The sequence below is a fragment of the Anoplolepis gracilipes genome, chromosome 1 (genome assembly GCF_047496725.1).
Source record: "Anoplolepis gracilipes chromosome 1, ASM4749672v1, whole genome shotgun sequence".
NCBI lineage: Eukaryota > Metazoa > Arthropoda > Insecta > Hymenoptera > Formicidae > Anoplolepis > Anoplolepis gracilipes.
The window spans coordinates 16,454,790-16,478,916 of record NC_132970.1 but is presented as its reverse complement, the minus strand read 5'-3'; the positions used below and the strand labels follow the sequence as shown (position 1 = coordinate 16,478,916).

The window sequence follows — 24,127 nt, the reverse complement described above, 5'->3', positions numbered from 1 at the left end:
TTTAATATTAACTCAAAATTATTTCAATATTATCAAAACTTAATAAATTTACAATTTTATTATTTAAATATCTAGATATTATGCATCAAGCAAATACCTAATTTTTAATGTTAAAAAATATTTACGGAGAATTTAGTATGTCCTGATGTTTTAAAAAATTAAACAATATCTTTATTAGCACACATGTTCAAAAGATATTTATAAAAGATCCACAGGATATTAATTTATGTATGATGGTCTCTCGTAATGTGGGGTTTTGTAATTGATTGCAGATCGGGATCAAGAGCTCGATACCTGATACAAGTACAATCTGGAAATGTCAGCACGCAACATTTCCGGAGCGACAATATTTGTAAATTCGTAGATGCGTTTTGTTATGTTTGTTTCAGATAATGATTCATCAGTCGGAGAAATCTACTAATATTCCTGATATTAACATAGATCGTACGCATAATTTTTCGCATCTTCGAGGAATCTGATTGAGCTAAACTTGGTTATATCAAAAATCCTTTCAAGCATCCAGGACGAGAGAAGCAGAACGTCTTATAAAGTATGTTTTGTAAAATTCTATAGTTTCCACACTATTGTATTTTTCCCTTTTAATGACACGCTTTAAAAATATCACCTGATACAGTTTGATATTTTCATGAAAGTAAAAAAATAATTGGTATGCAATAAGAAAAAAATACTATTTCAAATTTTCTCAAAATATTCTCTATTACTGTACAAGATGGAGAGAATAAATTTTACTGATGTAATTGTCAGATTGAAGGAGATCATTCTATTGCGACCGGTTTTCCTAGATAATTAGACACGACAATCTAATAAAAGTTGGTCCAATCTTATCCATCGATTGTTGTGTAGGGAATACCCGTTTATATTGTCGTGAAAAAACGGAGACCTTTTCTAGAGTCCCCTATCACATATTTTATTGCTGTTTACACATATGTATAGCGTTTGAATATTCATCTGGTATAGTAACCATGCTGACGTGGATAATGTTGTGATGATTATATCAAGCCGATTTCTTGAAATTTTTTTCCTGATATTGTTTATGATCTCGATAAAGAAATATATAAATTAATACAAAATCATTTATGGCTTAAGAATCTCTCAATAAGTTTAGTAACATATATGTGCTCTTAGAATGTGAATCATTTTTATTAATAAATTGTCTAAAAGATAAAAAGTTAAAAGAAATGCAATATAAATACAAATGATTACATATTAAAGTACAAAATGTAAATACATATAATATGAATTAATTAACTTGTAATATAAATTATATTACAATTATATTTTAGCTTATGATAATGTAATCACGATTGTCCTCTTTTGCAGTTAATAAATAATCTGCATTGAAGCTGCATGATTATTTCAATTGTTTCTTTTTTTTTATAAAAAAGCATATTTATAAAAAACGGATAAAACAATTTTAATAATTAAAATTTTAAATGACTTAAATTACACATTTAGTTTTTATATTCACAAATATAAAAGCTAATTTTTGCTCTTGTTTACTTGCGTGTGTAGTTTGCGTTGCTTGTAAAGTCCTGTAGTATTATTTTCATAACTGCTGGATTATCTGTCGGAACCTGTGTAATTAATATTATATACACATTAAAATATGCATTAGATGTATAAATATAATATATAAATAAAGAGACACGGTAACATTTCGCTGTAAATTACATAGAAATAATAGAAAATTATCTTTAAAAAAAAAGCACAGTTTACGTTTTTAAAAAATTGTCAAAACAGTATTATTTTAACTTAATATTTTTATTAAACCTATTTTTAATAAAATTATGATAATAGATACGATGTTTTTCTTACAAAATTAGAATATCAGATAGGATAAATTGATCTAACTGAAAATTAAAATGTATGTGCATGTGTGCGTACTATAAAATTTAATTTTTTTTATATTATTATGTGTGTGTGTTTCGATATAATTAAATTCATATATATTAAAACTGTTTTATTCGATAAAGTACAATATGTAATTATTTATTTTACTATATATTTGAAAAAGGACACATATTTTTATATATACTAATATGTTAATACTTTTTAATATAATTGCAAAATGCGTGTAAGATATTTCTAGTTTGACAATTTTTCAATGCATATATGTATGCATAAAGTTGATAAAATTATAGTAATTAAAAATAAAATATTTAATATAAGAAAACTTAGTTTTGCTATAAAATAATTTCCATGTATTTTAATTTGTAGTTCAATGTTTAATTTCTTATTGAAGATTCTTTTTATATAGAATTTTTGTTGTGTTTCTGTACTAATTGTAAGTGCGTATAAATCTCAATTCGAGATTTAATTTTAATAAACGCCCTTTACGTCACTTCACTGAAGAGACGATTTATAAGCGTATTGCGAAGCGACAATATTTCTTTCATGAAAGAAACTTTCGTGCACATTTATTTCTTTCAAAAAGAAGTCGAAACACGGTAAAAAATGACGTTACTAAATTATTCTAATATTTAAGTTTAGTTCTAGATCATCGAGAAAAATTTTATTCAATCGCCTTTCTCTTTTTTTAGTGTTCCTCATTAATTCCGAGCTCATCATCGAGTAAAATTTTATTTGAATAGGACGTTTTTATTTGTAACTTTGTAAAAATAAATTCTTTAATGCTACTTTTCACCGATTTTAATATACATTTGTCTGCAATTATCGAAAGCATGGAATAACCTCGAGAATTTTATAACATAGAGCCGTAACACCTATTTTTTTTAAAAATGAGATATTAATGTATGTGAAAGTTTTATACATCTTACATCCTATAACAAAACTGCTTAATAATTGATTTAACAATTACGGAAATAACTAGAGAAATATTATATTTAGTATTCTCCTATATGTAAAAAAATGTGAATTTTAAAACAGTTTTTCTCATTCCTAGTATTCATAGTATCATTCATAGTGTTTCAGGTTTATGTCCTTAATTATATTATAATTATGAAACTCTCGACTCTTACCAGATTTAATTTTTACATCTCTTGATATATAAAATATGTAAATTTAAAAAAGGAGGAAACTTTTATCTTGAATATTTATTATTTTTTTGATATATTAATATTTTTATATTATTATTTTAGATATTATTTTATATTTTTAAATATATTTTAATTTTACAGATTCACACAGAATTTTACAAAAACTTCGCTGCGACGTTGCATATCTTGCTGACGAGTGTTATTTTTTATTTTATAAATTTATTTTATTTCTCGAGATAAATAAATCTATCACGCACAAAATACATCAGTAAATAATTCTCATATTACTTCTTATAAATTATTTATTTGAAAAAAATCTTATTTTATTATTCCAATTTTATAGTTGTTATTAGATTTAAAAAATGAAAAACTTCAAACTGTTAATAAGAATATATATAATTAATATATTTTAAGTATATAATTATATTTATATATGTATTTAATTAAATATGTTTTCTAAATAATTAAATATATTTTATAGATTTATTGTCCCGAAATTGTTGGTATAAATTATAGAAAAATAAACAAAAATAATACGGAAAATATTTTATAAATACATATATATCGATTAATAAATTTAAAAACGCGTACTTATGATTTAAATAATTTTGTAAAATTTATCTATTTTATTTTAATTTTCTATAAACTACCATCCATGTTTATTGATAACTTTATATCATTTATTAGATGTAACTTTATATCATTTGAGACGGAAAGACATAAAGACAAAATAAAATTCATTGCTCGGGCATACAAAATATACTTTTAATTAGAAATGATTTCTAATATATTGTGTATATATATATGTATATATATAATTTTAAGCGTGACTAATATAAAAGTAATATATATATATATATATATATATATATATTTATTTATTTGCTAATATTTAGAAAGTTTTTTAATTTTTGTCCTAAAAATGTTATAAAATTTAAAATAAAAAAATTTAAGAATAATTGAATTATTAATGAATAATTAATGGGTCTCTCAATTAATGGCATTAAATTACATATATCGCTTTCTACTTATCACAATCGATATAGTACAATGTAAAAATATGATAAAATTATTTTGCGAGTGACGAGAGTAAACCTCAAACGGCATATATATATAATATAATATTAAATATGTAAAAAAATGTTTTGACTTAAAATTACTTGTTATAAATTAATCTTGAGGATCGCTTGCAGCGATATTACAATAAATACGGAAATTGAATGGAAACAGAGAAAGTAAGAATATACATACCATACATGTAATATACATACCATATGTCCGGCTCTGTCGACCCAGTATGTCCAGAGGTTATCATAATATTTAAAATAGCCCTCGATAAACTGACTATCCGTAGTAAAAAGCGGAAATCTGTTCGAGTTTTTCCAGTTGTCAGCACCTTTCCACTTTATATTTTCGACCCAATGAAGAGTACCTAATATAAAATGTAATAATAAAATAACTATGGATTATTCGAAAATATAAAAAAATATAATGTGTAATAACTATACATAGTGAATAATATCAGTAAGATCGACATTAACATAGAAAAGTATTAACACAGGATATACAATATAGTTCATTATTGAAAATTGAAAAGATGGTGATTTTATATGAAATAAAAGTTGAATAAAATTTGTCATGTTTTTCATAAAAAATCAATACTACAAAAAAGAAGGAAATTAATAACAACTTTTAAAATTTTAATTATTTTTAATAAACAATTATTGTGGAAACGTTATGAAAGTACGAAAATAAAAATTTAACAATTCAAGAATTTATGTTTTTATTCAACTATAAGAAAAATTTAGATGCTTGATATTAAATTTTAATCAAAATATATTTTAATTTATTTCAATTTTAGATTTTTATAATGTGTTAGTGTTTTAATTTATTTTATAAAAATTGCTTAAAATGTTTTTAAATTATTTAATTTGTGCTATTAGTGATATTCATTCATTTTAGACATGATAGTCTTATAGTATGTTGGTAAAAACAAATTAACTTACCTAATGAATCCACAATTAAATCCAATTGTCCGTTGTATACGAATACATGCAAATCGGTTTCATTAAGTAATTGTTCCACTGAAACAAAATACAGAATTTGCATTTCACGATTAGATAGATTATAATATATTAATAAATGTAAGCCGCAGTTATATTACGAGAAGTAATCCCAGATAGAACAGAAACTTACAATAATGTCAAAATGACAAAAGAATGATCAAAAAGTGAATTTTTGTAGTCATAGTCTCTTTATTTTGACGTGATTTGACGTTATTTTGATATTATCGTGACTTTCTGTTCTATTTGGGATACAACTTGTTATCTCGCAAAAGATTCATTTTTAGAGCAAACAAATATGAATGTATCAAAATGCATGTAACACAATAGTTATGAGTTTACACATGTGTTTACAAGCAATTCCTTTCTTATTTTATAAATATGATTTAATAGTTTTTCAAAACCTTACAAATTATTTAGCTTTTTACATTTGTTTAACTTGACAATAATGACAATGCATTATTAAATTATACTATCTTTTTCTTATTTAAGTTTTAATAATACACATATTTGACATATTTTTTGCTCTCTCTTATACCTATATTAATAACAGGCTTCATAAAATCTTCATATAAAGAATCGAAAACATCGCGACTTTGATTGCCAAAACTGACATTAAGACCGAGCGCATCTTTTACTGGACCATTCATGAAAGTGGCTCAGATTCGTGTTGAATACAATATTGATCTATATTATCTGCAATTTGTTAAAAAAAGAGATATATATATAATAGTAGTTATGTTAATTATCATCTATATGATCATATACCTTTATCTAAGGGCGATATATTCTGAGGCGATAAATGTTCAAAAGATAAATTTCTTTTTGTTAAAATATTATAGACGTCAACATTGTAAGTTTTATTTTTAATGGCACTTTGTATAAAACCATAATAAATAGTAACTTCAACCCATTGGCCTTTTTCTGCTTTATCTTTTATCTTTTTTGCATATTTGTTAAGGTCTTGAAAATCTTCAAAATCAATCATACCCTGAGAAAAAAGTCCAAGAATTGTATAAAAATGTATAATAAAAACTAAATTTTTTTATATAATTAATGGGAATTGACGAAGAAAAGATAATGCGGATATGGCAGAGAAAGCACGTAAATTTTATTATCGTGTGTTTTTCTCTTTTTTTTAGTAATATTATTAATTAATTATTTTTGTAAGACTTGTGATAAAAGTGATGCATTTTATATTTTGTATGAGTGATAGATTGCACACAAATACCATAAAAAAAGAAGAATTTATAATATATAATACTTTATTAAAAAAACTGAAATATATAATACCACATTAAGTAGATAGAGAGGCCATGACATTGCTAAGTCGATAGGAGAAATTGCAGCATCCCCAAGAGAAATCCCCTTTAGATTACTTTCAATACTCCCAGCCTCTTTGGCCTATAAAAAAAATTTGCGTTATTTATTAGATACGTGCAAGTTCTCATTTACTAAATCATATTTTATTGAATGCCATTTTTTGTAACAATTATCAAAACTATTTATAAATATTATAGCCCACAAAAAGATGGAAAAAAGGGAAATTACTTTAAATATCTCTGTTATTTTTCATAATATGAAATTATATCTCAGAAAGAAATTGTTTGCACCTTATATAGTCGATAAAAATTTTTTTTTTAAGTTACACTTCATCTCTTTTTGAGATTCCAACGTAATCGATATTTTCTTAAGTGAAATCGTATAATTCTTTTATTTATTATTTTTCATAATTAGCACGTTTCTGTTTCTTACTCGATACCAGACAAGTGCAAATTCCGCGCCCATTTTTCCACCATATGATTCGGTGGTGATATAAGTTGGAACAGGCTTGAATTTCGGTAATTCCTCGTAGAATCCTCGAATACATTCTAGAAGATCGCTCGCAATTTCAGCATTTGTTGTCGCAAACGCCGTTTCATTTTCAACATTACTAAAGCCAGTACCAACAGGGTTATCGATGAAAAGAACATTGTAATCTTTGATCTACGACAAAATATATGTTAAAAATTATTCAACTAAATTTATTTTAATAGATTTAAAAAAACCACAGTTTTTTATATTTTATTATTCTGTATAATTTTTTATTTTAATTTTTTATACAAATTATCATTCTTCTATTTTTTTCAAACACATTAACAGTAGATCATTATATACATTTTAATAAATAAATAGTCTTAATTGTTATTAATTTATAAGTTTATATACATATACAAAAGAGAAACTAAATATAAATTATGTTTAATTCTAACAGAATATATTTTATATCGCATTATATATTATATATTGTATATGCAGGGTGTTTTTAAACCTATGTCGGAGATTTAAAGGGCATATTCTAGGAGTCAAAATAAGAAAAAAATTTCTTATAAACATGGGTCCAAAAGTTGGTGGAAAAAATTGCAAAATGTTTTGTAGCTCTTGGAGACTTTTTCACAGATCGTTGAAATTTTATACATATATAATAATTAATAATGACCTTAATTTTTATGTAATTTTGACAATTTGGTTTGATTTTGAGGGGGAAATATAGGGGGCTGTTAATTTTCAAATGGCAACAATTTTTTTTATTTTTTGTCGCATCGAAAAATAAATAAAATTATTTGATTTAGGAGAAAAAAAATCTTAAAAAAAGGTATTCCTAAAATTTTTGTCAGACTAATTGTTTAGGAGAAAAACGAAGATAAAAGAATTGAGACCACCAACTTTAGGGGGTTATAACTCAGAAAAAAAGCATTTTTGGACCCATGCTTATAAGAACTTTTTTTCTTATTTTGACTCCTACAATATGCTCTTAAAATCTCCGACATAGGTTTAAAAACACCCTATTTATTACTATACTATATTATATTATATTATATATTGTATATATCGCGTAATGATTAATTACCCAAGTATAATTCCTTGGATTTAAATCCGTATCAAGAGGCCCTAGTTCTTTGAAATTTCCATATCCGGTTGAACTTACGCCTGGTCCACCTTGTAACCAAATGATTAGGGGTTTGTCGTAATATGATTCAACATCTGCCGTAGTATAATAAAGCTACCAGAACATGTTTGCATAAGGATGTACTTTAACAAAGCCCCATTCTTGTTCTCCAGGTCCGAATCCTTTTTTTCCTTGTTATTTGAAAAAATTTTTATGATTAATAATTATTAATAAATTAAAAAGTGTGTATAATAATTGCGTAAAATCGATATTAGAAACCGTAAAATTAATCAAAGTTTATAGATTTTCGTAGTTGTATTGTGGTACAGATGACTTATTTAATGTCTCTGTTTACTTTGTAATGTGTATATTATTTGATCATATTTTTATTGATGTTTACAAGAAATATTTTAAATATTCTCCCCTAATTTCTGAAAAGTTACACTTTTCCAAAGAGGAAAGTAAAAATTAAGTGTTCATTGTTTTCTCAAATTTTAGATAAGTTAAAAAAGTTAAATTTGTGGGAAAGTGTAACTTTACATTTTAATTCAATATATTTACGAAATTTAAAAATTCATATCTCTATTCGTATTACATGCATTTTCAATTTACTGTTGTAATTCTTGTACATTATTTATTGATGAGGAATTCGTGAAATTTTTATTTGTCACAAAGCAGATCTAAAATATTTAAATTTAATGTGAAAAGATCAGTCATCTTTTAATATCTCATTTTAATCATCTTTTGCTCTAATAATTTGTTTTAAATAATATCTAATAATATTTAATATTATTGTAAGTACAAACAAGATTATTTCCCCAAAACAATATTAACAATTTTTTTAAGAATATCTTTTTATTGGTAAAGTAAAACACGTAATATTTGAAATATTTAATTATAAATTTAAATTAGAATATTAATAAATAATATAATTAAAACGAAACTAGGCATTTAAGAGCCAACGCAAGTGTAGGGGGTAAAAATGAACTGCAAACATTGCTCAATTGATATTCGATTGTTGAGATGGTTCGTGCTACTTGCATAATTAGATTAATGTATATATTAAATAAGTTCTCTTCTTTTTAATGTTAAACTTAATTTTCTATTTTATCGATTGTTTTTGCCACTGAAGAAAACTCGAAAGGAGTCCAAAATGTTTAAAATATAGATTGAATATCAATTAAACAATGTTTGAAGTTCCTTTTTTACCTACACCTGCATTGGCTCTTAAATGCATAGTTTTGTTTTAATTATATTATTATTTATCTGTATTGAACTTTGAGACAAAATATTTCAGATACAAGTAATAATTCAAAAGTTGACGGCACAAAGACATATAGCTGATATAATATGTGTTTGCCGAATGAAGATTTATGTAAATTTGTCAAGTCTTAAAAGAAATCGTTCAGTAAACTCTCGCAAAGCTCCGCGTTATCGTCGCTAGGAATACAATAACTGAAGAATTTTTCGCTTGTATCAAATTCGCAAAATTGTGATGAATAAAAAATACTTACGCGTTTACGTAGAAAGTAAACGATTTTATTATATAATTGTTAATATATTTTAAAGATTAAAAAATATCAAGGAAAAATAATGTTATATACATATATATTTATAAAAGGGGAGGGAATGATTCTAAATAAGTATCAAGGAGATGATTCTGTATCAAAAAAATTAAAGGAGATCTTTCATACAATCATATACTCTTTTATCTTGCTCGGCAGAATTACTTTTCTCTAAAAAAAGGAGGTGAGAATTAGTTATTAATTTTTTTCTCAAATTTTGAATATGTTAAAAAAATGAAACGTAGTGGATTCTTAATAAATAAGATATTTATTAATATTTTTAAAATTTTGTTGCATCGTTATAGGAAGATAAAACAAGCAACCTTTACTTTATTTTTTATTAAAACTTTTTAACTAGTTGGAATATAATTATCTAAAAATAATACGTTAGAAAGATGATTTTTTTAGAAATTTTTTTGTCAAAATCAAAGTTTTTAAATTAAAAAAAAAGATAAAATTTGTTATCATAAACAATTTCACCTTTTTATAATACGAGAGCATAAAAATAATATATTAATAACAAGTGTCCTTTTCCCACTAATGGAAAATATTTATCAAATTTAACTTTTTTAACTTATCTAAAATTTGAGAAAACAATGAACACTTAATTTTTACTTTCCTCTTTGGAAAAGTGTAACTTTTCAGGGAGGAATGTAAAGGAGTATATATTTATATTAAAGATCTTCCTTAATTTTTGACGAACAGTTATCTCTTAAAATTTCAAAAATCCCCTTACAATTAGTTTCCCGAGACTTTGCATATGTCGTGCTTGTTTTCAAATACTTTTGTGACATTTTATATGTAACCTTTTTTATTTGTTATATTTAATCATCAATATCAATTGCCCAGTACATCATTGTATGACAAAATCTATTACACCGATGCAACATATATATATTTTATCTTACCAATACTTCCAGAAACGAAGCACAATATAGTGATAATCCAAATAAGTAGCCGCTCCATCGTCTTTCTGTGTTTCTACGACGAAATTTTTTCGGAAACTGATCGTTGAGATTATACAGCTATACACACGAATAATATAAGCATATAAATACGACCTTCGTCTTCTCATGCGGGGAAATCTTTTGAAAAACTAATTGTTGAAATAACACACACACACATATACACACACACACACACACACATACACACATACACACACTGTTTCCCAAATATATATAAATATAAATATTTATTATTTTGTGTCAGCTATGATATTTCACGTAATTTTGCTTTATATTGTGATATTGCAGTCCAAATCAATTTCATATTAGTACGGTATATGTAAAAACATATGATGACAAAACTCATTGTTAATTTGAGTTTTTTTTTAGGCATATTTTCAAGAAACAAAACACAACATAAAGAAAATGTAAATAAGTAATTTTTCTTTATCGTCCTCTCGTGTTTCCTTTGCGACGAAATCTTTTAAAAACATCGAAATATCCGCGCATCTTTCTTGTTAAGCTGCTGCGAGGACACTGAAAGTTATAATCATTACAAAATTACTATAAATTTTAGTATAATTAAGAAATACTTTATAAAATAATGCAAGCTGCAATAACATGATATTATTTATTTAATTCAACATTTAACATTTATATATTTAAAAATATATGAAATATGTTTAATATTAGAAAAAAAAGAAAATATAATACAGAATTTATGTAATGTGTATAAAAAATTTATTATAAAAGAAGTAAAAAATATGTAAAAAATTGGAATTGGAGTAGGAAATGTAACGGTTTGTGATGTGTCAAGACATAATATCATTATTATTATATAAATGTTATCAAAGCCATTTTTTCAATAACCGACATATGTCGTAAAATATTACATTTGTGACTATTTCCGTAGAATGTTATCAACGTTAAATGTCACTGTTTTTATCATGTTTGGCGAATCGATATATACGATATTGATATTTTTAACCAAGGTTTTCTCTATTTGTCTAATTAACCTTATTTTATCACGAAAATTTCTGTTGACGTTTTATCAAGTTGGACAAAAATTTGACCAAAACCCTAAATTCAAACTCATCAATCTCAATTAAAATTTTAATATCAGTTCATCGTTATCAAATTCTTTCATCTTAATAAATTTATGATTTTATGATTTCAATATCTAGATATTATGATTTAAATTCTAGTAAAAACCTACCTTCAAATGTTGGAGAACATGTATGGAATTTTGAGTTGTTTTTGTTCTGATGTCTTAAAAAATTCGACAATATCAAACGCATTATTTCGCGAAAGAAGATTAAATATTTTTACCGATAATTCCGCGGGCTTATATTCTTTCCCAACAAAATTCCGCTGCTGTCTCGTTCTCTTTCATCTGTAGTTGCCATATTCGACTGATGGATGAATCCAAAATCCAATAGCTAAGCTAACTTTTTTCAGTTGTACGATCGTCGTTGTCCTAACTTGTCTTATTTCGAGGAATAAATTTTCTCCTTACAAGGTGATCGTTCGGTCTAAAACTACTTACATATGTTCCGATTCTACCTGTAGTAGAACAAGGAAACTTGTCTAATGACGCATAAATTCCGTAGAATGTTAATATTTCGACGATGACTTGATTGCCATCATTATTAGGGCAAGAATACGATATGGTTTCTCGTAATGGGCTTTGTAACTGATTGTAAACGTCTATCAAGAGCTCGACATTTGACCGAAAACGTCAGCATGCAGCATCTCCGAAACGACATTCGGAAGTCCATAGATAAGTTTCATACGTTGTGTATACGCCAGATAATGATTTATCAGTTACAAACATTCACAAGTACTCCTGATATTGACGTAGACGTAGAGGATACGGATGATCGCATTCTCGATGCTCTTGACTGAACTGTGAACTTGATTGGAAGGAACCATTTGGCTATATCATAAAATCCTTTCGAGTATCTAGAACGAAACAAGCAAAATATCTTGTAAAATTCCGAAATTAGTTTCCACGCGATTGTTTTTTTCCTTAAAAACACTTTTTATAAATTCCATCTGATACAACTTAATATTTTCTATATTTACTTCGTCAAATTTTACTGTAAAAATATTCTCTATTGTACAAAATAAAGAGAATAAATTGCACAGATGTAATCATTAGATTGAGAGAAAGCATGCAATGATATCTTATTAGTTACAGACTCGGTGTGACTTTTGCATTTTTCAGTTTTCCAACTGGATAATATTTAATTAGACACGTTAAAGAATCTCACAATAAAAGTCGTTCCAATCCCGCCCATCGATTGTTTTGCAGAGAACATTGTCATAGGGAGATAATTATCTATCCATGGTCACACTATGTTGTTTAATTGCTGTTTACACATATACCGTTTCAACATTCATGCATTAACCATATTGACATGTGTCGTAAACAGTGTTGTAATAAAAGTTTCTCCAAAGATTTTTTTCGATATTGATCTCAATGCAAAGATATATGAATTATTAAAAAATTGTTTATGTTGTTTAGGAAATCGAGCAATAAGTTTGGTGACATACATTTGCTATCAAAAATATGAATCATTTTTATTAATAATTTGACTAAAAATTTAAAAGAACATGCAAGTCAGGTAAAACGAATAATTATATATATTTAAATATGAAAGGTAAATTACATATAATATAAATTATGCAAGAATTTTATTTCAACATATGATAATGTAATCACAACTGTTTTCCTTAACCATTGATGATCTGCATTTAAGCTACATGATTATTTTAATTGTTTGCTTTTTTTAATAACATTTATGGAAACAAAACAGTTTTAACAATTTGAGTGTCACAACAAAATCCAAATTACACAAATAGTTTTTATAATTACAAATATAAATTTAGTTTTTGCTTTTGTTCACTTGCGTGTTGTCTGCGTTGTTTGTCAGATCCTGTAGTATTACTTCCATAGCTACTGGATTGTCTTTCGGGACCTGTGCAATTAATATTATACATACATTAAAATATACCTTAAGTATATAAATTAGATAAAAATTAAAAGACACGGTGGCATTAATTATATAAAAATAATAACAGACAATTATGATAAATAAATTATCTTTTAAAGAAAAAAGCACAATCTACGCTTTTGAAAAATTGTGAAAAAAGTATATGTTATTTAATTTTTTATTAAACCTATTTTCTTTTACAAAATTATGATGTTAGATAAGATGTTTTTCTTATAAAAATAGAATATTAGATAGGAAAAACTGTTGCAACTGAGAATAAAAAAGATTTGTATTATATTATATGTATGTGTGTGTTTCAATATATATTAAATTTGTTTTATGCGATAAAGTATTATACAATATAATTGTGGTTTTTTTCCTTAAAATTAAAAACATTATATGTAAATATGTGTATATGTATATATGTATGTTTATATATTTATATGTACTTTTAAATGTATATAATTGTAAAATATAATAAAATTGCATAAAGATATATTTTTGATTTAAATTTTCCGAAGCATAATATTTATTAATAAAAATGATAATGTTAAAGTAAAGAAAAATAAAAAATTTAATGCAAAGAAAATTTAGTTTTGCTATAAAATAATTTCTATGTATTTTAATTTGTATTTAATGTTTAATTCCATATATATTAAAGATTCCTATTAGTTAAAACATTATTTTATTAATTTTTTTACAGAAGCGTCAAACTCTTTTATATTAATTTTTTTTTCTATTTTTAACTATTACTAAGCAGAAAGTACGAATAATGATATAGAATAAGAAATGATAGTTCATTAGCAGGGTATACCCGGCTTAACATTTGACTGACTTTATTGACTAACATTTCGTTTAATATGACAGCACGAACAGAAATGCATCGAGGTCGGAAATGGAATTTTTATTAGAACCTCGAACTCTAAAATATATTTAAAAATTAAAACTTTCCGGACCTTTGCAAGGTAATCCTTTTTTGTAACTAATAATTCCAAAGCGTACTGCGCACTATAAATGTAAACAAAAAAAATATAAACGCATAAATAAGATATAACAAAAAGATGATACAAATAAGTACGAAAATTACGATATTTCAAAATTGCGTAAATTAGGAATCAAGGAGAGAATACCAAAACTCAAAGTGTGTATACTTAAAAATGTACCTCCTGTCATATATAAAATAAAATCCGTGATGTATAAATTAATCTGAACATTTAATTGCACGCAATAAATATTTTTTAAATATTTAGTGTAGAAACCATGCTTTAGAGATTTTTTTGAGACTCACATAGATGTATTTTGAATTGTAAAATTTGCTGCGTTGAAATAGAATAATTAAAAAAAGAATGAAAGCAAGTGACAATTTCTTCGAGTAGATTTAATTCCTCAGTCCTACATAAAATATGTACATTTAAAAAATTAAAGAAAATTTTTTTTGCACTAAATATTTATTATTTTTTTAAATATTGGTTATTCTAGATTTTATTTTATAATTTTTAAATGATAAGAATATTGAAATTAATTTTATTTAAATAATTAAATATATTTTATAGATTTATTATTTTAATTTTTATAGTTTGTCATCTATGGTTATTGATAATTTAACTTTATATCATTTGAGTTAAAGAGACATAGAGGCACAATAAAATTGTATAACCGCGTGTACAAAATATTTGTTAAAGAATTTTTTTTATAAGTATTTTTTTTAATAAATCAATATCATAAAAATATAGATATTTTTTGATTGGAAATAATTTCTAATGTGTCATGTTATACAGGGTAAATCACTAAAGGTGTTAGGTGCTAAAATTTATAAAACTGAACCAGATATGAAATTCTTATTTTTTAAAAACCGATTGATATCAGACTTTTAAATAAAAATATTAGGATTATCTCAAATATATAATAAGCCAATAAGGCCCAACAAGAACTGAACACTTTATGTTATTTCACATTGTTTTTCTATTGTAATTTTGGTATAACTTTGACTATGTGTGGTCATTTTATTACTCAAGATATTGTACGTAATAAAAAGTACAAGTTATTAATTAAAAATTTAGGATGTTTTTATAATAATCTTAATTATACTCCATTATAAAATAATTAACTTCACACAATGCCGAATTTGATAACACACAATCACAGAAAATAAAAATTTCGTATCTCGTTCCGTTTCAAAAATATTAATCTGTAACATGTTTAATAATTCATTCTGTATATATAAAAATAATTTTAGGTTTATGAATAATACATAAATATAGAGATACATATGTTTATCTATTTACAAATATTGAAAAGTTTTTAATTTTTGTTCCAAGAATATTGCAAAATTTACAATGAAAAAATTTCAGAAATTATCGAATTATTATTAAATAATTAACGGGTCTCTTAATTTACGGCATAAAATTATGTATATTGCTTTCTACATGTCGCTATCGATATGGTATAACGTAAAAATCTTTGATAAAATCACTTTGCATAATTGACGAGAGTGAACATGAAGCGGTCAAATAAATTATATTAAATATATAAAAAACATGTTTCGATTTATAATTACTTATTACAAATTAATCTTGAGGATCGCTTGTAGCAATATTACAATAAATACAGAAGTTGAATGGAAAGAGAGAAAGTGAGAGTATATACATACCATATGTCCGGCTCTGTTGACCCAGTACATCGCAAAGTTATCATAAGTTTTGAAGTAACCCTCGATGATCTCTTCAGAAACGAGCGGTTTCCTAAGTGAATTTTTCCAGTTGTCAGCGTTTTTCCATTTTAGTTTTTCGACCCAAAGAAGGGTGCCTTAATATAAAATATAATAAAGAGACCATAGATTATAGACAAAAACAATAAAAATATTATGTAATAACTCTAAGCGAAGTAAAAGCATTAACACAGGGCACGTATATACAAAACAATTTATTATTGACAATTAAGATAGTGAATTTATAAGGAAAAAAGCTAAATAAAATGTGCTCATGTCTAGTGTGATTTTTTACATCGATTTTAAACAATCAGAAAATTAATAATAATCTTTAAAACTTGAAGAAAATTTTTAATAAAACATTATTGTTGAAATATTATCAAAGTACAAATAAAAGTATGTAATAATTAAAGAATTTCTGCTTTTACTCGACTATTTGAAAACTGCTTGAAATTAGATAGATAATTAAAATATATCTGATTTTTTCTTGCAATATACTTTTATTATTTACATGTAAAATTCTTATAATGAATTTTAATATTTGAATTTATTTCATAAAAGTTTTATACAAATTGTTTTTTATTTGTGTTGACGCTATTAGCGTTACTCATTATGTATTGTTGCATGTAGAACAAAATAAATTAACTTACCTGGTGTATCCACAATTAAATCCAGTTGTCCATTTAATACGATAACATTCAGATCAGTTTCATTAAGTAATTGTTCCACTAGAACAAAATATATTTGCATATCACAAGTAGAATATAATGTATTATAAAAGGTAAGTCGCAGTTATATTACGAGAATAATACATCTTAATATTTCGAAAATTATATTAAATTTTAGAGTGTTATTTAACTTTTACATTCGTTTCATTTAGAAACAATGACACTGTGTCAATGAGCTATATTATCTTTTTCTCATTTATGTTTTAGTAATACTATATTTGGCATATTTTTAGTTTTTTTAAATACCTATATTAATAACAGGTTTCATAAAATCTCCTTCTAAGTAAGAGAAAACTTCGCTAGATTGAGTGCCATGACTAACATTAAGTCCTAGCGCTTCCTTCACTGGACCATTCATCAAACTCTCAAGTGACTGACTTTCAAATTGAATAAAATGTCGATATATAGTGTCTACATTGTGTTAAAAAAGATATATATGTAATAACGATTATATGTTAATTATTATCTATTGTAGTATATGATTATATATACTTGCACGCATATATTGATTCTCCAGTGGTAAATGGTATGAAGGATAAGTTATTTTTGTTAAAATATTGTAAAAGTCAACGTTGTAAGTTTCATGTAAAATAACAACTTGCGTAAAACCAAAATAGTTAGTTGCCTCAGTCCACATGCCTGTTTCTACTCTGTCTTTTGCCTCTTTTGCTTTAGCGTCAATATTTTTAAAACCTTCGGTATCAACCATACCCTATAAAAAAATGTCCAAGAATTATAAAAGAATACTTGAGTAATAAAGAATGAAATTCCATATATATATGTAATGAGAATCGACGAAGAGAAGGTGAAAGGGACTTGGCAGAGAAAGCACGTAAATTTTATTATCGTGTGTTTTTCTCTTTTTTTCAGTAATATTATTAATTAATTATTTTTGTAAGACTTGTTATAAAAGTGATGCATTTTATAATAGCTTCTGTAGATGTGCTACAAATGTGCAATGAATAATTAAATATGTAATACCGTGCTCAGTAAATATGGTCCCCATGTCAATACAGAATCTATAGGAGAAATCCAAGCATCCCCAAGTGCAACTCCTTTTAGATTACTTTCAATGGTGCCAGCTTTTTGAGCCTAAGTAATAAGTTTGCGTTATTTGTTAGACACATACAAATTAGATTTGTACATTTATCAATCTTGTGGCTTACAGAAAGAGGGAGAAGAAGAAAAAAAGAAAAAAGAGAGAAAATATATCATGATAAATCTTATCATACTTTAAATATCTCAAAAAGAGATTGCTTTAAGGTCATCTTATATAGTTGATAAAAATTTTTTTCTTAAATTATGTGTGTCAACTGAGTGCCATATTTTTCGACAATTATCAAAACTATTGATAAATATTGATAATTATTATGGTTCACAGAAAGAAGAGAAAAAGAGAAAGAGAGAAAATTTTATCATTACTTTAAATACTTTAGAAAGATATTGTTTGCTGAAAGACATCTTATAAAGTTGATAAAAATTTTTTTTATTAATTATATGCTTCTTCTTTCTGAGATTTCAAAAAAATCGATATTTCTTTAGGTAAAATCGTGAATTCTCTTATTTATTAATTTTTTTATTTAGCACGGTTCTGTTTCTTACTCGATCCCAGACAAGTGCAAATTCCGCGCCCATTTTTCCACCATATGATTCGGTGGTGATATAAGTTGGGACAGGCTTGAATTTCGGTAATTTCTCGTAGAATCCTCGAACACATTCTAGAAGATCGCTCGCAATTTCAGCATTTGTTGTCGCAAACGCCGTTTCATCTTCAACATTACTAAAGCCAGTACCAACAGGGTTATCGATGAAAAGGACATTGTAATTCTTGACCTACGACAAAATATATGTTAAAACCTACTAAACTAAATTTATTTTAATAGATTTAAAAAAGCCACAATTTTTTTATATTTTATTATTCTGTATAATTTTTTATTTTAATTTTTTATTCAAGTTATCATTCTTCTTATCTTTTTCCAAATACAAACAATCATGCTATATATTTTAATAAATAATGCTTCAATTAGTAATAATTTATAAGTTACATAGATATGAGAGAGAGACTAAATATGTCACACAATTGCTGTATTCAAAGAGACATTATTAACGCAAAAAGTGTCGTTCTATTTTTGTTATTTACTGAAAGTAAAACAAGAATGGAATACCCTACTAGCTTCTTTTCAAAAGCAGCCAAAAATTAATTACCCAAGTGTAATTCCTTGGATTCAAATCAACATCAAGAGGTCCTAGTTCTTCGAAATTTCCGTACGCAGTCGAAGATCCGCCTGGTCCACCTTGTAACCAGATGATTAGCGGTTTGTCGTAATATGATTCAACATCTGCCGTAGTATAATAAAGCCACCAGAACATGTTTGCATAAGGACGTACTTTAACAAAGCCCCATTCTTGTTCTCCAGGACCGAATCCTTGTTTTCCTTTGTTGATTAGAAAAATTTTTATGATTAATAATTAATAGATTAATAGATGAAAAATTGAATATAATAATTGCGTATTAGAAATCAAAATTAATCAAAGACGGAAGAGTTTCGTAATTGTGTGATAATATAGCTGACTTGTTTACTTTGTGATGTATATATTATTTAATTCTTTTTATTGATATTTATACGAGAAATACTTTAAGTATTTCTCTTCAATGTCTGTTAAAATTTAATTTAATACAATTGGAAATGTTAAAAATTTCTACTTCTATTTGTATTATATATGTATTATATGCATTTTTTAATTGTGTGTTGTAGTTCTTGAACATTATTTATTAATGACTCATAAATACATAAAATTTTTATTTATTATTAAAAAAATTCTGAAAGATTTTAATTGAATGTGGAAGTCAACTTTTACCTCATTCAACTGTAATCATTTTTGGTTCCAATAATTTGATTTAAACATTATCTAATTATAATGTCTAATAATATTATAATTAAAATTAAGTAAAATGTATGAGAAAATTCTATTCGGATAATGCGTATAATAAAAATACAAACAAGTTATCTCTCCACAATAGTAGTAACAATACTGACAATTATTTTCAGAGTATTTTTTCATTGCTAAAATAAATCGGGTAATATTTAAACATATTACATTAGAAATTATCATTTCATTCTCTGCACCAAGCTTCAAGACGAAATATTTCAGTTACAAGCATTGATTCGAAAGTTGATGGCGCACAGACGAGTAGCTGAAATGGCATGTGTTAGTCAAGCGAAGACTTAGGTAAATTTGCCAAGTCTTAAAAGAAATCGTAAAGTAAACTCTCGTAAAGCTCTGCGCTCATCGTGTAATAACAGCAAGAAATGCAATGATTGATCATTTCATCGTTCATATTATTATACATTATATTCACAAAATTGTGATGAATAAATGTATTATGTAAACAAATATATAACAGAAACGATATACATAAGGTGTTTCAAAGATGCATATATTTACCTAGTTTTCCGAGATATTTTGTATAATTTGCGCTCCTTATTTCAAATATATTCGTAACATTTTACACGTAATCTTTTTTATTTGCTATATTGAACAGTCAAAATCAACTGCTCAATTAAGTACATCATTGTACTTGATTTATGTTAATAAAATTTCTTTTACGCCGATGCATACACATATTTTATTTTATCAATATTTTCAGAAACAATGTACAATATACCTAGTGATAATGCGAATAAGTAACCGCTCCATCATTTTCTCGTGTTTTTGTAGCAAAATCTTTTCAGAAACTTATCGTTGAGATTATATTATATCACTGATCTTTATACTTAATTGAATATGGCATAAAACAAAAGAAATAAATGATAGAGCTTGAAGATACAGGCTCTGTTTACAATATAACATCTTTAAATGCATCTTAAATGCGTTGACGTTATTTTCAAAATATAAGATTTTTTGTCATAATTGTGATCCATTAAATGCTTTGAAATATAACAGCCTAGAATTTTCTCACGTTTTTGCAGCGAAATCTTTTGAAAACTAATCGTTGAAATAACTACTCAAAATATAATATATAAATTTTTATTTTAATGTACACATAATTCACGCGCTCTCTTATTTCAAATATATACGTAACATTTCACTCGTAATTTTGCTTATGTGGCATATCTAATAGTCAAAATCAGCCGTTAGTATTTATTATGTAACAGTAAAATTTATTGTTAATTTGAGTTTTATCTTACCATTACTTTTAGAAATAAAGCACGCACACAATACAGTGAAAATGTAAATAAGTAATCTCTTCATTCTCGCTACGAAATCTTACAAAAACTAATTGCTGAAATTACTAAATATACGATTTTATGAGCTTTTATCTGTATTTTATCTACTTTGTAAATAAATATAGATTAGATATACATGCTTCACATAATCATCCATCATATAATCTATATCAGTTAAATACTTTGATTGAGATATTTTATGTTCGATATTTTACTTTGTCCGATTTTTCCTTCTAATTAATTATTGATTAAAGTTATCCAGCAGATAATCTCCTTGTTTTCTTGTTAAGACGTTTATTTGAATGCGTCTTTAATTTGCAGTAAACGATAAAATAATTTTTTTTATGATATCAAACACTACGCAAATTTTATACAAATTGCTTTTCATTAAATATTTATTTTACCAGTATTTTGTTTATTAGTTTCAAGTCAACTCTTTATAATAAAAATTTCGAGGCACATCTTTTGGATTATAATTAATGAAAAATGATGAGTTTTAAAAAAAAAATAAAATATTTTTAATTCTGTTAGACTATATTAATTTGAAAATTAATTGAGCTAGCAATAAGATGTATAATATAAAAATAGTAATAATAAAAATAATAAATAAAATTTGGGAAGATAATAAATGATATTTTTTGTTAAAAAAGAAACCAAACAAATTGTAGACATTGTATAAATTGATTTTCATAAGATATTTTCAGAGAACCTTTTAATGTGGCGAATTAAAGCAAGATTAATGCGTATTTTACCGACTTAAAATCGCGGAAAGATTTAACGTTACACGTAGTACATAAACATATCAACCGAGAAAAAAATATTGACAGAGGAGAAAGTCGTCGTCATCGTTCAAGTATTCGATATGTCCACGGCAACAGGAAAAAAAAGCCAAAAAATAAAGCAAAAAGAAAGAAAAAACGCTCATCCACGTACACGTTGACGATGCTGAAGATGCGAGAAAAATGCCAATGAGATGCGCATTTTTAAACCTTATATATGTTTATTAATTTGATGCCGTTAGGTGCTATTGGTGTGAAATATCGGGCTTGTAAATCGTCGATATAAATTAACTTTCCGTGCCTGAGCTGGGAAACATCGTCTCCCTCCTCCCCATCCCCTTACCACCGATAAAACAACGGGGAGGCATCGGGAAGTACTTATCTCTCGAGACGTTCTCTTCTCGAAACACTGCTACATTGCATGCTCGTAGGAAAGCTCGTAATAGCATCGAGTCATGGAAACAGTTATGTCATTATGAAAGGCTCATAGAGAGTGAAATTATCCAGCTACCTGTAACAAAACCTTTCAAATTTACATCGTTATCACACATATATATATATATATATATCGGCACGAAGCTGCATGCGATAAATCTCTCATTGCAAAATTGCAATGTCGCGTTTGCCAAAAGAAATTACTGTACCCGCATGTGTTGACGCGTCTGTCAGTGCGTGTGTATTACGTGGCCGCGTTGATTGATATTCACGCTATGTGTCTCGGAAACTTCTTGAGTTTGTCCAGTATTCCCGACAGGTTTTTCGATCTATTGCTACTCCGGAAATTATCCGCGAAGCATGAAAAGACTCTAAGCTTGTTGAAATCGAGAACATTCGAATATATTATACTCGCGAATATGCGCGAATAGTACGCCTCTCGCGTAAGCGATCATTCATTTAGGACAACCGTTTGACAACTAGTCGCGTAAAAGTACACGAATAAAATAAGTATGTCAAGTACGTACGTGATTTTTAATTTGTCTATGAGAAAGGAATTTATATAAGAATCGATATCTCTCTCTCTCTCTCTCTCTGTTTTTCTCTATATTCGTGAAAATATATGCTCTGGTCCGCATACACAAACAAGCCATTAAAATTCGCCGAAAATACATTTGCTGAAACAGCATGCAGCGTTTACGTGCATGCTGTATGTATATATTTGTTTTATGTTTCGAGTAGAGAGGAGGAATCGACCTCGAGGGATCTTATATAGCCCGAGAGAGAGGGAAAGTCAAAATATTATCTTAAATTGTAAAATATTCTTGTTCCCCTAAATCGAACAGGTTTCATACATATTATATTATACGCACAGTAAATACGAGAAATGCGCAAAATGCAGAAGAAAATATTCATTTCTCTATCGTTAAAAACTAATCGCTTGTAACTAGTCACATATACGCACAAATAACTAGTAGGTTGAATTTCACTTTATCACGCCTAACGTCACGAGAGGGTTTTTATGGAAAATATTTAAAGCTGAAAAGCGAACAGGTGTTTCATTAACTACGTTGTTTTCGATATATATATATATGTGCGTGTGTATTCCCAGTATAACTTTCTTTTACATACATTATCGCAATTTTTATCGGCTTCAAAGATCTAGCGAAATCACAAAGTCAATTCACGAATTCATTGTTGTATCATGCTTGCAAATTATAACAGTTGGTCGCAGGTCAAGATTGAAAGTCTAGCTGAGCCTTTAATCAACGATCTTCACAGTAATTCGTTCTATATGATATAACGAATACATTGAACTTTCGCATTTGTATGTAACGATGTAGAGTGTATCGCGATTGTGCAACATGCCAGCAGAATCACCCGCAGGAACTGTTAAATGAATTTCACATAATGTAAAACGGACGTCTCAGACTTCCTGGTGAGAGAGGTCTATCTCTTTATAAGTGAACGGCACTATTTTACTCGTCATTACCGCGTGTGTATGAATCTCTCAGAAATCCAAATTAAGTATTATGTATTCTAGTACTAAAATTAAAAAATTTATAAAAATTGAAATTCATCTCAGAGAGATTCATAAAAGTAAAAAGGAAAGATTCGTGAAAATCTAATTTAATATATTGATACGTGATATTTCGGCGATCTAAAAAAATTTTGTTACAAGTCTCTGCGCGTGATAATAATAATATTTTATGCTTATATACAGAATACTCCG

At 26.3% G+C, this 24,127-nt stretch overlaps 1 protein-coding gene and 1 pseudogene across 1 annotated transcript; both read right to left on the bottom strand.

The window, feature by feature from the left end:
* Positions 1-1,144: 1,144 nt before the first annotated feature.
* On the bottom strand, positions 1,145-10,607 carry LOC140664480 (retinoid-inducible serine carboxypeptidase-like; annotated as a pseudogene).
* Positions 10,608-13,203: 2,596 nt separating this feature from the next.
* On the bottom strand, positions 13,204-21,262 carry LOC140663610 (retinoid-inducible serine carboxypeptidase). Its single transcript, XM_072887868.1, has 9 exons — positions 21,143-21,262; positions 19,158-19,387; positions 18,555-18,785; positions 17,934-18,044; positions 17,445-17,664; positions 17,199-17,363; positions 16,875-16,952; positions 16,168-16,322; positions 13,204-13,502 (listed from the first exon to the last, which is right to left on the bottom strand). The coding sequence occupies exons 1-9, from the start codon at positions 21,204-21,206 to the stop codon at positions 13,410-13,412; spliced, it is 1,347 nt and encodes a 448-aa protein (XP_072743969.1). The 5' UTR covers positions 21,207-21,262; the 3' UTR covers positions 13,204-13,409.
* Positions 21,263-24,127: the final 2,865 nt, after the last annotated feature.

What these genes read in the sequence shown, in the direction of transcription:
- LOC140663610 (XM_072887868.1), bottom strand. Translation starts at nt 21,206, where the DNA reads ATGAAGAGATTACTTATTTACATTTTCACTGTATTGTGTGCGTGCTTT. An exon ending in ATCCAAGGAATTACACTTGG is followed by an intron (nt 18,786 to 19,157) that starts GTAATTAATTTT and finishes ATTTTGTCGTAG; the next exon opens with GTCAAGAATTACAATGTCCT. An exon ending in TCAACAGAGCCGGACATATG is followed by an intron (nt 13,503 to 16,167) that starts GTATGTATATAC and finishes TTAATTGCACAG; the next exon opens with GTCCCGAAAGACAATCCAGT.